General features: G+C 43.8%; 1 protein-coding gene across 1 annotated transcript in view; it reads left to right on the top strand.

Annotated features, from left to right (window-relative positions):
- Positions 1-2,773: 2,773 nt before the first annotated feature.
- The window catches only part of LOC118769785 (protein WWC2-like), a 61,661-nt gene continuing 48,593 nt past the window's right edge, over positions 2,774-15,841 (top strand). Inside the window, exon 1 of the mRNA XM_036517102.1 lies at positions 2,774-3,015. Coding sequence (XP_036372995.1) covers positions 2,888-3,015 — 128 coding nt within the window. The 5' untranslated portion in view covers positions 2,774-2,887. The remainder of the gene's footprint in view (positions 3,016-15,841) is intronic.

Below are 15,841 nucleotides of genomic sequence, written 5' to 3'. Positions count from 1 at the left end.
GGATCTCCTCACAGACCAGCTCTGTCTTGTGTGCTCCACGGCCATTGGAGCCATGGGGATGGGTTGTTCAGTTCGGCTTATTTTTAAATGATGGCACGTTGGTGATATTCCAAACCATGGCGTTACAGAACTGTTGGTGAACAGGTAACTCCCAAAATGCCGTATTGAAAGTGCCAGCTATACAAAACAGCACAGGAAACGACCAGTGCTTTGGTCAAGGTGGTCATGATGCGATCCTAATATTGTTGACTCCTTATATGGCTTTTTGCTTGTGTTGTACTCTTCCTCACTTGTAAGTCGCTTTGGATAAAAGCGTCTGCCAAATGAATAAATGTAAATCTCAAGGTAGGCCCCAAACAAACCACTGTATACCAGCATCCCGGCTAAAACAAGCAATGCTTGCAAACAACAAAAAATTATTGTAAGCCCTCACACAAATTGTTTGTTGCTTAATGGTATACCTGTCCAGACTGCATGAAAGCCATGGGCAGAAACAGCTCTTGCAGCATCCAAGTTGCTGCCATTGAATCATATTTTTCCCTTTCTCCTTCCAGACAGCGGTTTACCTTTTTATAAGTACCTGCAAAGGAAGTTGTCTCGAGCTACATGCTTACACTGCAGCACATTCCAAATAAAACCCAAAATAAAAAGTGTATGTATGTGAGGAGTGTGTCTGGCTCTAATCCTAACAACACTATAAAATATATGTATTGGATAATTTGTTCTCTCAAAATTATTTGAATGTCATACTTTAATCTTAATAATATTGAACAGAGGTTCATAAATAATGAATTTTATTCAACAAAATCCAAGGGTCTCATTTAATATTATGTCTATAATTAGTGTTTTGTCAATCCTCTTGTGGCTTGGATTATACTGACATGACTCCTCTTGAAGTGTTTATGAGGTTCTTGCATGTCTGAGTGGGATGTGGAAAACGTCAAGCCTTTGTTATTCATATGTGGCCAAACATTTGGGACTATCTTGAAGAATATTACTCATTAATATCACTATATAGTTATGCATATGTTGGTGAATATACTGTATATTTTATTGCAAACATTTTACTGAGCCTTTATGTAAACCTGTTCTTATGAAAGTGGCAGTGATTGATGCCATATGTTTTGATATAACACCAGTATATTTCTTCTACTTTGAACTTCTTATTTTACCACATATGTCTGTTTCTGTTTATATATTGATTTATGCAGTGTGGCCTTATTCTTCTCTCTGTATGTTTCCATCACTTGTTTCTATCTTTAGACAATTCAACCTTCTTACTAAAGACAATTCAACCTTCTTACTAAAATGAACACATTACATTACCTGAATTATCTTGCATTCTCCAAAAATCCCAGCATGAAAAAGAGCACAAAATGAGATATGATTTTGAGCAGTGACACTGCTGCTGTCACTGTGTCACATTCTGTTTGCCTCTGATGCCTTCCCAGAATGCTCAGCTGTGCATGTTGTGATCTCCTGCGGTCTGTCTCCACCCAGGCATGCCTGTCACATTCTTATATAATTAAGGAATTTTGAATTTTAAAGGGATTTTGACTGAAGACAAGAAATGCAATACTTTTCTCAAATTAATTTTATTATAGTGGGTGGGCAAAACTCCTCTTGTGGTCTGTATTTGTCCAGGGTGATTTTTTGTGCATTTTATTTTGGCCACATCTAAAATCAGAGAGGTATGCCTTAGTGATTAAGGAGCTAGGCTTGCAAGATGGAGGTTGCAGGTATGATTTCCTGGCAGTAATATTGAGTGAAGTACTTTGCTTGACCTGCTTCAGTAAATATCCTGCTGTAAAGGTAGATAATATGTAAAATACTTTAAGCCATAGAGTCTGCCTTTTGAGGAATGTGTCATATACATATGTATTACTGTGTATAAATGGGCCTACTCTAAAATCAGTTATGATTATTAAATGTGCATGAGGCACTCACACACAGAGTTTGTACTGTATGTATCTGCCTTTCACTTCCATTATTGTCATATAAATGTGTGGAATTAAATTATAGTGTGTGCTCAGTTCTAGCTGAGAGCTCAAATAATAATAACAATTGATATTTCATTACTTCTTCAAAGTTTAACACAGAGTAATGTTTTCTCACCCCAAGGTGTTGTGAACCCAGTGAAATTTTCTGAACTTCCTCTCAAATAAAACTTCTCAAGTCAATATTGATTTTATTTATTTATTATCTCAAAACAAGCAATATGAGGATTTTTCCAGCCATCAGCAATGTAGAGTCTATTTTAGATATTGTCAGAGGACCTGACGTGGGTAAGAATATACCTCCAGAAACTTATTTACTTCTTCTACATAGTTACTTCTTAAACATTTACCCATGTGACCATGCGTCATAGATATAGAATACGGTAGCCTATTATGTCCACGGAAAAATAAATTAGGCTATTTACTAACGTTAACTAGGATGTCCTTCGTTGTTTTTTGTTTTGTTTTTGTGTTGTTGTCATGGGACTTGGTTTGTTGTCCTAGTTATTTTTTTTGGTTTCGTAATCCTGAAAACATCTAATCGACAAGTAAATGATGAGAGGACGAAGCGGCAGTATTTGGGGCAATCTGTCCGGGACGGGACCAGTGCCACAAGTTCTCTTGTCAACACAGATTTGCCGCCGGCGATGCCTTGAAGGGTTAAGCCTGTGGAATGTTGCACTGAGGAATGTGCATGCAAATAGATTTATGCTAATGCTATGCTAATGAACTGTTGGCTGGGAACAGAGTCATGTCTATCCGGACTGTTAGGAACTAAGATGGAGGACTGGCGAGAGCGAAATATGGACATGTATTGAATTTTTTGTAGATCCTAGGATTTCGTTTTCTTCCTTTTTCCATACTTATGGAGGAACTTTTAGGAGCCGATCATGCCTAGAAAGGGGAACGGGCAGTTGCCGCTCCCGGACGGCTGGGAAGAGGCGAGGGATTACGATGGCAAAGTGTTTTATATCGACCATAATACTAAGCAAACCAGCTGGATCGACCCAAGAGACAGGTAAGCAAACTGCGAATGATAGTTGGCTATCTTAAACTGGAAAGTTGACAGACACGGTTACACAAGAAAACTATTCAAATTTACAAAGTGGACGTAGAGATAGTAGAAATAGTGGCAACTTTGTAGCTAGCCAGCAAGCTAGCTTGCTGTTTAGCTACTAGTTTCTCAACCTCGTCTTATTTTCTATGGAAAGCGGGAGGGAGAACTTGGAAAGCATGCCTTGTTCATTTTACTTGAATGTGGAGCGCAAACTCGGTCTACACTGAGCAAAAAAGTGTATGAAAGCAGCTACACTGGCCTCCTAGCAAAGCATACAGCTGACTTGGGACATGCATTAACACATTGTCCAACTCGGCTTTGGAAATCGCTGCGGGTTTTGCACAATAGAGGGATTGTTCGAGCTCATAGTTTTGTTCTGGATTAGCTATAAACTGCACCACCTATAGCTAGCCTGTTTGCTACCGATACGTGTTGCATATTTTTACCAGACTACGCTATGTGGAACGGATAATGGTTTCAGTTTAATGTTCACAACCCGGTCTGACTACGTTTTATTCGTCATACTTTGGGTTCCTTTGGTTTTCCGCAAAACAGCTTCTTCTGCCTTGCGATTCATTGTACAGCTAGTTGTGGAGTCGTGTAGCCAGTCGTGATCAGTCTGTGAAAAAGAAGATACAACTATTTCTAAACTCAAACAAAAGTTCATCTTAGTTGTTAGCCTAGTGACTTGTATTAACTTATGTTTTTGCATTTTCATACTTAGTTGTTAAACATCATTTTCGCGTTTAACTGTTGTTGTCTGTGCATCGTTGTGTGAAGTTGCCCGAGGGTGATTTTTGGCACTTTTTGAAGGGGGTCTCTGTTATTGACCCAGCTAACGTTAGTTGTGTTCTTCAGTCCCCTCGATACACATGCCATATCAAGCTAGCTAGCTATAGGATGTAGGTTATGTGATGACGTTTCGTGGAATGTCTTGTGGAGAAGTTAAAATCACAAGTGGCTTTTAAAGTCGTGCAGATTCCCCCTCCGTTTCTGGTTGCTGCAAGATAAAAACCACTGTGTTCTGGGAATAACTGTTAGGCCTCATGTCCAGATTTCTCAGAGGCTAGTTAGCTAGGCCTCATCTGAGCAGAATTTCAATGAAATCGCGATTTGGTTGTATTGAGGGAGAAAGCAATGTACTCACAAAGACACGATCTGTTGTTTGTATGCGGAGGAAATTACGGTGGTTGCTCTGTAGCAACTTTGCGTCGTTGCTAAGGTGTGCTACAGCTACCTCACAAGGATGAATGAGTTGATCGTGAAACTTTCATTGACTGATAAAGCATGACCAGTGATGCGCCCGCTTGTTGCCACCGCGTTGTCTACATTTTTGGTTGTTAGGCTGACCTCAGATGTGTTTAGATTTTTAGTTTTTACCATGCGTTCTACTTTTAATTGTGCTATGCCTAGTTTTAAAAACAGCGGACATAAACCTGAACATTTCATATGAAGTAAGTTTGTGCGGATGACGACTACATACACAGTCGAGAGAGAGCGAGTCATTTTTGAATTTTGAGGGGGGGGGGGGGGGGGGGGGGGGGGCATTTTGTGAAACAGCTTCAATAAAACAATGTACAGCTGGGTTTTTATAACTATTCTGTTGAAGATTTTAATTAATTTATTTATTTTAACAAATAAGGAGTAGGCATTTAACATTGTTAGGATGCATTCCGAACGTGAGAAAGCTGACAACATTTTGTTATCACAATATTTATTTTATTATGCATTGATGACTGAAAACAAAAACAGCATGCAATCTATTTTAAAAGTGCGAAGATTTCTTAGGACGGGAAATGATTGGACGTCTGCGAGACATTATGTATTGTGATACTCAGTTTTATACATATGAATGGTGAGACAACATAGGCGAGTTTTTGTTTTACATATAAGTAGTAGGCCTTCCATTCAGTCTCCATATTATTGTCTTACCTTTTCCATTACTTCTGTCATTGTTTAGTTCTGTAGTCTTTAATCTGCCTGTGGTCATTTTATCTTTAAGTGTCATCTGTTTCTACTACAGCACACCATGTGATTGTTAAAATGATTGAATGATTGAGTTGTTGAATAACATAAATGTGATACCCCTCATTAAAATATGTTTTTGTTTTGAAATGCCAGCATTTAAAATGGAATAATTACATTGTATGTAAATGCTATAACTTGTAAGGCTGAGTTAAATAGCAGTTATTTGAATGGCCCATCCTAAGGTTGAGCAGAGTGAGGAGACTTTTTACGCACAGAGACATAATGGTAAGCCCCCTCCTTTTCTGGAAATGAAGGATGGTGTTTAACCATGTGAGTAGATGTTGCTGCTTGCAGAGTTACTGTCAGGGTGTGTTAGGCTAACACATTCCTGCAAAGGTTATTTTTTTCATTGATTCAGCGAAAGGATGTTCTGTAAGCCTCCATTCATCCTGGCATAAAAATCAGCAGTTAATCTGTCCAAATGTGTCATCGCTGGTGCGGTGTGAAGTGGAATCATTTAGGGCATAACGCAGCATGACATCAGCTACATGATACGTTTCAGCGGGGTTGACAGCTAAGAAATTCAGGATTCAATAACGGCAAGGAAAAAAAGTCCCTCAAAAGATTGTGATTGCTGCCGAGAGAAACCGTTTCGGTCGTGAAAGGGAGGCTGTCAGGCCGAGCTGTTAGATTCGAGCATCCGAGGAGCGGAGGTTTCTCTCCATTCCGCCGAGTCTCCCCGAATCACATGAGCTTTCCAGGGGCAGCCGGAGGTAAGCGGTCAGCACGAGTTTAGCGCTGCCGCCGCTTCTGGTTACCCGGGGCGTAATCGCCGTCTGGGTGATCATCCAGAGGCTCATGGGTTTGAGTCCCACGTGGAGTTTTTCTCTTTTTCCTCACAGATCTTTGAGGTTTTTTTTTTATTGTTGTGTTTTTTTTTCATCTGCCTCGGAGGAAACTGTGTATCTTTCCATGCGTAAATGTAGTATATTCCATCAGGACATGTCATTCCAGTGGATTATTACTTGAATTGCTGGTATGAAATGTGATCTGTGAAGTGCGCTGCAGCTGATTGCCTCTGGTGTACGTTTTGAGTGAGTCGCTTGCTATGAATTACTCCAGAAAATGTACACAAGTCTCTTTGGATTAATGTAGCCGCTCAGCGAATGCATACCAGGATACAGTCAGTATTGGAGATTAGTTACATTTGACACAGGAACACCACAAATTCCTGTGTCACAATTTATGTTTATGCTGATTAAGATATGCACTGAATGTTCTCTGATTTGTAAGTCGCTCTGGACAAGAGCATCTGAGAAGTGAATAGGGCCTGCGTGCAAGCCTACGAACATTGTATATATTTTTCTTTTGCCCCCACATTGCTGTTAAGCACGTTGTCTTAACGGATTGTTCTGTAGGTGAAGTTTAACATCAAGTCGCTCGCTAACTAACTGAATGTGTTGTCTGCTGACACGATTCATAGCACTGCTTTTTCCTATGGGATGCAGCGGCAGGTGTGCTTGTCATTCATTTGCCTGGCTGGGAGCGTTTGGAACGGAAATGTGGTGCTGTTTACTACAACGCAAGATGCTGACTGGATGACTGCAAGCAGCACCATGACCCCTGGGGAAGAGAGCTGAAATATTTCTTTAATGGCTGTGTTTTTTCATGCTGTGGAGGCTAAAGGATGCGGGACTTTTGACTTTTGCATGTTTAGTGTGAATCAGCCTGTAGAGGGATGGGTCATGGACAGAAAGCGAGAGTTTTCGCCGGTACAGTGGGAGAGGCAGAGCTGATGTTGTGTTTGATGCCTGTGTCATTGTCATGCTGCTTTCAAGGTGAAGGCACACCTGCTCAACGCCGCTGGGCGTGTCGGGATGTCACTGCGAAGCCAGGCGGTGCTGTGCTCTTTAAGCTGCAGCCAAGAGATCAGACCTGCCAGGATTTAAGGAACAGTGCGGCGCACACACACACACACACACACACACTCGTAGCTCACACACTCATCATTCATGCATTCACAATTAATGCATTCACAACATGCACATGCGCGCACACACACACACACACACACTCACACTCACAATTCATGCACTCATAGGTCACATACACACATACACACACACACACACACTCACAGGTCACGTACACACACACTCATAGGTCTCACACACACACACACACTCATAGGTCTCACACACACACACACACACACTGTTCTCCCTTCACATGCAGCTTTTAGGCTTCCAGCACTGAGCTGCAGTCCTTTCTCCGCTTTCTGTCCCTGTGCGGGTTAATAGGAACCGACACTGCTGGGCTGAAAAGGACTGTTTCGCCGGTTCTGAAGCTGTCTTCAGTTAGCCCTCAGAAGCCAAAGGGGAACAGACGGCCTTCACAGCAGAGGGACACAGTGCGTGAACAGCATGTATGCTGTCACATGTCCTTTAAAGCCAGACCATAATACCTGAGGCTAAAAGCTGGGAGAACTGAGGGAATTGGTGTTTACAGATGCTATACTTCGTACACAGGGCACCCTCAACCACAGTATTGACCTACTGAATCATCCTTTTCCCTGCCTTGGCCATCGTAGCAGAAGAAAAAGAAATGTTTAGAAAATTCCGGGGATGAAATGATTTAGTCATATCCATAAATTGAAAGTGTTCCTGATTGATGTGTGCACGGTCTGTCGGCTGTGCATTTGAGTGAATCATCCAGCAGCCTTCCACAATCCCCCTGTGTGTTGCCGTGTGTGTGTGTGTGTGTGTGTGTGTGTGTGTGTGTGTAGGGGTGGGGTGGGGTGGGTGATGGCCGCTCTGGAGGGACTGAGTGGAGGTATGACTGGAATCCGGGGTGGGGGGGGTGGGGGGGGGTGTAGGTGGAGGGGGGCAGGAGAGGGCCTGGAATGTACGGGACGAAACAGAGCTTCTGTGCCGCCCTTGACTGATAACCCCCCCCCCCCCATCTCCCCACCCCGACTCAGACAAGGGAGTCTGCTGGAGGAGGGAGGGCGCTCCCAATCAGAGCGGAGTCCCGCTGGCCTCGCCGTCTCTGTCCCGGCAAGGCAGCCTTTCAGAGTAAAAACGGACAGCGGCGGGGTCTGTGTGTAGTCTGTGTTGCTCTCATTTGCGTAGCTGTTTCATACCTCTCTGCCCTCGTCACTGCTGTGCCGACGTGCAGCCAGAGAGTGACAGCCGAGACAGCCGCGGTTCTGCGAGGCAGGGCGGATCAGTCGGCCAATTAAGAAAATCAGCCGGTCTGTTTGCCGGAGGTGCCCGGGCCTCGTTCAGTTTGAAATATCGCAGCTGTTCAGGTTTGCGCCGTTTGAGAAGTACATCTCAATAAGCAGTTTCTAATGAGCCGGTGTGTTTGTGACAAAACAAATGTGTCAGGTTTACAAAGACGAGTGTTCCCTGTCAGAGCTGGCGTCTGTATGACCTCATTTTTAGAAAGATGGAGTTCTTATTGTACACGCATGTTCCTTTTTCCGTGGGACAAAATGTGACTAGGGATAGAGGGAAGTTTATTCCAATAGTGCCCAGGCCATCATGTCATTGGCTGTTTAGCTACGTCGACCATAATGAGCCCAGCAACCTCATTGGCTGGTACTGGCTCTAGTAGATGTGCAGGAGATGGAGGTTTAAGTACATTTTTCTCTAAGCAACTGATTCTGGATCAGATATTTTTAGAGTGCATTTTGCCTTTATCGTGCAGTTTGGAATTGCAGTTTGGAATGGTACAACGTTAAGCTGAACTCCCCACAATGCCCTTTACGCACAGGAGTGCTGAAGAATTCAAACCTCTGTTACACTCTCATGCAGTCAATGACTGTTTCGCACTACCAGTTCACACAGTGCGCCACACTGGAGTGAGTGTAGATTGCAGGATAGAAGCATCTCTGCTGACCTCGTCTGAGCGTTGTCGCCTCACGGGCTTCTAGAGGGTGCCACGATGTTGAGATGAATGAACACTGGCCAACGAAATCCACTCCCCCATGGCAGAAAGAAGCTAGTTGTGTTCTGCCACTATGGCTTATGAGTCATTCATGTCATTCATGAGTTGTTGAATGACACAGCTTGGACTCAAATCCAGGTCTGAGCTGCAGCGCTCGGATTGTGTGGATCAAGCGCTGTAACCAGCTGAGCCACTCGGGAGCCCCTGGGTCAGATGATTTAGGACATTAGTCATTCATCACCTCAGTTTCAGTATTTTGCTACTCTCCTCTAGCATTTGTTTAGACTATCTGTGATATCGTCCGCTTTTAATAGCCTAGGCTCGAGAGCACAGTTACTGCATGACTTCAGCTAAGTCCTGATACCACCACAACATGAATTCACGGAAATCCCCAGGTCAGCTGTAACAATAAATACCTCAGTTTATGAAGTTTGATTTAGCCAGGTGTGTTTGTACATCTCCAGGATTGAGACACCTTCAGTATAAAATCAGATAACGCTCTTCCTGCACTCTGTGATAAAGAGAAATCTTGGCAGAGTGTCTGGTTGGACATGCCTTCTCATTTCCCTGTTAACTGGCTTGTAGTGTCCCCTCTCCTTTTTCCCTAGACAGTTTTAATGCAGCGTTAATGAAATGAGTTTAATTAATTTGTTATTAGTACAGTTAGTGAGCTGAGTCTTTTCTATCTTTTCCATCATGTCAGATAATCTGCTCATAAAAGTATCATAATGTATTTCTTTGATGTGACGCTGTCAGAACTGAACGGATAGCCAGAGCTGGCTGGAATGCTTCATTTTTTTAATTAAATGTAACGGTCTGTAATCATGATGACTCCTTGGAAGATTAAAATTGAATTACGTCTACCAGCTCTTCAACTCTTTTATATTTTTTTTCTTTGAAATGGTAATCATTTTCTTTAAAAAAGAAAAAAACAAAACATGTACTCTTAATGAACTGCATATCGCATGACTTGTGATACGTTTTTTCATCTGAACGTTTGAACTGCATGTGTAGTAGGGGTAGACTGCAAAAACTGTGGGAAATGGAACAGCTGAGCTTTCTACATATGCATGCTGTTTTGGCCTTTTTAACACTACAGAAAAGTTCAATCTTACATATTAATACTAATAATACAGTAATAGTAATTGTTATATTAATAATGATCATCTTAACAATAACTATTATTGTTATCGGTGCCGTAATTTTTTCTAAGTTTGATTCTTCCTGCTGTACTTATTTCACTTTGTTTACCTGGTGTGTCTTGACGGCGTTATCCAGGACAGCTTGCCGAGCTGAACGCTCGCTGGTTTGGCTGCTGTACCTGTGCAGCGGAAGCGTTTGGTATTTCCAGCAGAACGCCGTGGCCTCGGTTGGGATGCACCGCGGTGGAACAGAGCTCTTCTTTGTGTCGTGCCCTTTTCGTTGCCTACCTTGCAGCCTGCGTTGATTTAAATACACTGCCACGGAAAACGTGCACGTCGCAGTGAAACTGAAGTTGTTTTTGTTGAGCAGTATTGGGGTACACGATGAATTAATTTATCACGAGACCATTGCTACAGTCTGTATTGCTAGATGAAGCCAACTTCTTTGAAAGAAAAGCACAAGATTCAGTGTGGAATTGCTTGTAGAGTGGGTAGGTGGGTGCTCACCAGAGCTGTAGTTTGAAGTGAAAGTCAGAGCGTCTCTATAATAATTTGCAGTTTTTGTAAACTGCTAAACTGCAAACAGAGTTCAGTTTTCAAGTAACATTTCAAATAAGTGGGCAGTTGGCATGTCTAAGGCTGGCCGGTTATGTAATTGTATTGATTCCGGAAGTCTGGTTTGGGTTTGTTGCGTAATGAGGGATACTCTCCTTATATGCTTCAGCTGTGATGGCTGTTTGTGGATTGGATCAATGAGTGAATGGGAAAACGGAGCTACAGATGATGTAATCACCTACTTCATTGTATCCCAAGCTGTCTTTCAGTCCTGCTGTCTGTGCATGTCTGTTCACAATGTGAATTTATTCTGAATCTATTTCCTTCAGTCGCCTGTAATTTATAGACAGACAGGGTCACTAGAACAGGTCCGACCTTAGTCGGATCTTGTCACTGGGCTAATGGTCACAGTGTGACTGCAACATCTGTGATTTGACCCACTCCAGTTTGGTGACAGACCCACTCCGGTGTGACGACCCACCCGCTCCAGGACAGCGGCATCAGTGAGTGAGAAAAATAATGGGATATTTAATCAGCGACAGGTGTTTGACTGCAACAGGTACCCTGTTAACACAGAATGAGCAACAGGCTTCTCAGATCTCTTGTTTTGATTCAGTGGTTCCTTTCGGCAGGCCAGATATGGGGAGTGAAGCCCCAAACCTTTGTACTCTTTACTTCTTTCTGGTTTCTTTGAGGCTGTTTTCACTGCTGCAGGAGATGTCTTAAAGGCCCACATCATTAAGAAGTATAACCTCACAGGTAGAGGTAAACTTATGGGCAACTCTTTTATTTTTGGTTTAACTGGAGGGCAAAACCTACTGTTTTTTTTTAAGTGCCATGGGATATTTTAAGTCTGCAGGGGGTTAGGACTTTGGTTTAATTTCTTTACTCAGTCTAAAAGGAATATTGCCCCCTGTTGGTCTTCAAACATTACATTGTGCTTTTCCCAGGGGCTCTCTCATCTAAGTGCTAACCTGATCCTACCATGCTCGGTGTCAGGTGTTCATTAAGAGAGAACTGCAGGGATGAGATGTCTGCAGGGTCTCCTGCTCCTACTCCATCTATTAAGTGTCTCATTGTTTGGATGACCTCGAATGGTCTTCCAGATGTGGCTCGGATTGGCATTACTCATCCGTAATGAAGAGGCAATGGGTCCAGATACATACCGCCCCTGACGTCTGATCCCGCATCAGTATCTGCCTTTTACCGAAAGTGGGAAGGAGTCGGATCAGGTGTTGGTAAACTGAACCTGGATCAGCTGGTTTTGGCCTGGGAAACAAACCCAGGTCAGACAGCGCCGAGTCTCCCCCGAGGCCGGTGCTGTAGATTATGCCAATGGCCTGTGGGCAGCAGCTGACAGAGCATCGGGCAGCGCAGTGTCCTGGGGCATTCCTCGGTGAGGAGTTAGTGCTGTTGACAGAACAGATTGCCGGGCCTCCGTCTCTTAAATGTTTAGCACATGGTCGCAGGTTAATGATTCACATTGCTGTTGACAGACTGTCAAGATTAATGTTGTAAATGGCGGAGTGACGTCTGTATCGGGGTCTGCTCACACTGCTCTCAGAACGAGCGCGCCATGTAGATTAATCTCTGCGAGGCCCGAATTGATTTTCCTGACAGTGAAATAACGTGCGGGCAGGGTTGGCGGGGGTGGGTGGTGGAGGCGGTGGGGGTTGGGGGGGGGAGCTACTGCAGGTAAACCCGAAATGAATGCACGCCCCAAGAATTCAATTTGGATGTCCGCCGAAGCCGTGGCAGGAAATTAATCCCGAGTTCCTTTCATAATGCTGGCCGCCGTTCAGAAATGCCAGCGCCGTTTCTGCGGTACGGGTGCCTTACCATGTTATTTTAAGGCTGGAACAAAAAAAAAAAAAACCACACAGAGCCCAAGCCCCGACAGAGTATCCAGCCCTTTATTGTTCGGGTCGAGGTCTCGGAGAACAAAACTGTAATAAAGATTGCTGGGAGATAAGGCTCTTCATTAATCGTCCTCCGTGTTGGCCGTGCCTTTCCTTCAGCGGGCTGGCCGCGTATCACCGCCCTGTTTTCTCTGCTCTGATTGCGGGGCGTAATCTCTCTGGTTCCGCGCCATGAGAGCAGTTTGAGGGTAAAACTGTGTGGCTGAAGTCACGGAGCAGGGCAGGGCGGGGCAGTGTGCACGGGGTGGGGGGGGGTGGGGGGATTGCGCCGTGGCAAGTCACCAGGGCAACACATAGTAGGCAGCCCTACTGTTTCGCACATTCACTCTCTCTCAGCGATGCACTGACCCCAGCTCCACCTGGTACGCTCTGCTGATGGTTCACTCTGTTGAAGTCTGAGCTAAGGGTGTTAGAGCCCTGGTCTAGCCGCCTGGTCTCTGCTCTGGGAACAGCCGCATGGCCTTGGTCGGCCATCTTTCTCACACTCCTCTGCCTTTCTGCCCACCTATTGGAGTGAATGTGCGTCTGTCTTCCCTGACATTTTCAGACCCTGACCCTAAGCCTAAGCCGAGAAGCAGGGTTGTGACTTCTCAGATTCCAAAGTCGTCCTCAAATCCGTCTTTGAAAAAGCCATCACCACAACATCATACATTTCCATGGACTTCCTAGGAGTGTTCTTCTTGTTGCAAAACATAAATGAAGAGACATAACTGTAGATGTGGCTGAGGGGTGTTAGCAGGGTGTAACACAAGCTTGGGTGTTACAACCTGCTAATATCCATCATTCTCAGCCTAAACTGACCGCAGGAGAGGTGTGACACTCAGAGATAATATGGTCAAGCCTGTGATGCTGTGAGCACCCCCTTGCTTGTGTGGTGAGTTTTCAAGGGTCCTTTCCATATTACTAAAGATCCAAAAGTCTAATGGTTATTTATAGCTGTATTAACCTTTTCTGTGTTTGGATTCAGACAGTGATATAGAAATTTCAAAGACACAAAGTGTGTTTTTGAAATTTTGAAATTCAAGCAAGCAGGGTTGGCTCAAAAAAACTCTAGAACATGTAAGAAATTTCACTGTATCTCCAAACCTATTCAGATATTCCCTAGACCAGATTTGAACTGACTTGACTTCTTTTGCTTTGACTTCCAAGATATAGTCATAATGTATCGGCTTTTGGGACACTCTGAAAAGAGCTTATCAGAAGACATGTTGATGTCATGCAGGATAACCCTCTTCACATAGAATAACCCTCCTCTCCTGGTATTATGTGATGAGGACCAAATGTTCTACGGTATGCCTAGTTTGAACTCTTCCCCAGGGAATTTCCAGTGAGCCAAATCTTGGTGAAATTCTGCATGCGAGTGCTGAAATCATACCTCATCTTAGTGCCTTAGATCGTGTAACATTTGTGGTCCTGGGAGTGGTGTGAGTTGCTCGTATCAGCACTGTATGAGCTTTTTTTTGTGAATATGAAGCATTGAAAAAAACTGCCGTTCCTATTCAAGGTTAGGTTTTCACAAGCATGGAGGAACTGCCAGCAGCCAGTGAAGAGTGACCATCTAATGATGTAATGTGTGTGCAAAGAGGCTGTTTTCTTTGATCCGTTGGTGCTGTTAGCAGGACCAGAGCAAAAACCAATGACAATGCTGTAGACTGTCAAGAAAGGTGCAAGTACCTGGCTGAAAATACTGGAAAGAGCAGGAAGAAGAGCACTTTATTTATCTTTGGCAAAAGCATGAGGATGTATTTAATTTGGCCATAAACTGTCACCTCTACAACCTGAAGGAAAACAGTAAGTGGGAAGACACACCCGAGTAGCTTGATGGAACTGTTGAGTTCTAGAGGTGTGGTGAGTGCTTTATGACCTCATAGGGCAGCATCAGTGACCAGCGGGCTGCATTATACGGCTCCAAATTCATTTCTGAGTCCCGAGACAGTGTGATGAGTCAGCCCCAGTTCTACTCACCACACACTCCTAATGTATGTCAGGGTCACTCATGGTGCACTCGCTTGCGGTTTCCAGGAATGTGTCTACTAGGCTGTACTGCAGTGTCACCACTCCTTTAGCGGTGACACAAAAAAAAAAAAAAAAAAAAGAAGAGATTTATCATTTGGAGTCACCTTGTACGTGTTGGATATTTTGTGGGGTTTTTTTTCTGCACACGTCTCCACTGCTCTCCACTTCTCTGTCAGATTTAATGACCCCAGAAATGACTTCTGTGTAATTGGGGTGAAAACGGAGCCATCTGTGACACTGGAAATCCTTCTAGGACACTGTCTTTGCCTGGATTAGAGACGAGGGGCGGAGGGGCTTGTGACAGATATTATGACCTTGTAATCTGCTGTAATTATTTCCTGCGCTGCTGCCGGGTTGAGGACGCCGCTGGTGCAATTACGCTGATCTCGTAGCCAGCTAACAACGCAGCATTTCTCTAATGCATTTTCAGCATGATGCGTTTCCGTCTGTTACGAACAGGCTAACCAGCGGTGTGGTAATCCTGCTAATGATTTAAGAACAGATGCAGCTCGGAGACTGCGTAATCGGGCAAGCTGCGGTCTCATTTATTGGATAAGGATGATTTTTTTCATGCATTGCTCTGCTGATTTGCCACATTCTCGTGGCAGGTAATTGCAAGTATGGTAAAATACTTTGCTTGCTCAATACTACAACTTCATGCCCTGTGACAAGGCTATAGCAAATTTAAAAGGCGATGAGGGTTGTTCTGGTATCTAACAAAGCTGAAGCAAAGTATTTGGCTGGCTGTACCTTGCATTTGAAAGTTGTAAGGGCCGTGGACTTGATTTGTGGTTGGTATATGCAGCTGAACAATTTTCCCATGGTTCGTTTTCAAGTAGTTGACTTCTGCTTGACTAATTTACGGTTGGGCATACATGTTGAAAGATGCAACAGAAGATAATGTCAGAGAAACGCACTTAAAAGATGGATCATCATATTCATGTGAATTTTAGTTAAGTTCATGAATATAACATGAATATTCATAATACAAATCACAGCTATATACGCCTACCCCATTCGCATTTTTTAAAAAATTTGCCTTCCACCTTTAACCAAAACATGCTCTCAGAAGGGATATTTGCTTGGGTGCTACTAGACCCTCCTTTCGTAGTGTGAGCCAAAAACCCGCTCAAGGTTCCCTCCAGCCCATCCCCTCTCATCCCCATGGCAACCAGGTCCTACTCAATGAAGCAGAGGGACTCGGGCTAGTGGAAAGGAGGCTTTTTGGGGAGGACT

This window comes from Megalops cyprinoides, chromosome 22 (genome assembly GCF_013368585.1).
Source record: "Megalops cyprinoides isolate fMegCyp1 chromosome 22, fMegCyp1.pri, whole genome shotgun sequence".
NCBI classification, from domain to species: domain Eukaryota; kingdom Metazoa; phylum Chordata; class Actinopteri; order Elopiformes; family Megalopidae; genus Megalops; species Megalops cyprinoides.
The sequence above is the reverse complement of the archived record's forward strand: the minus strand, read 5'-3'. Positions and strand labels throughout refer to the sequence as shown.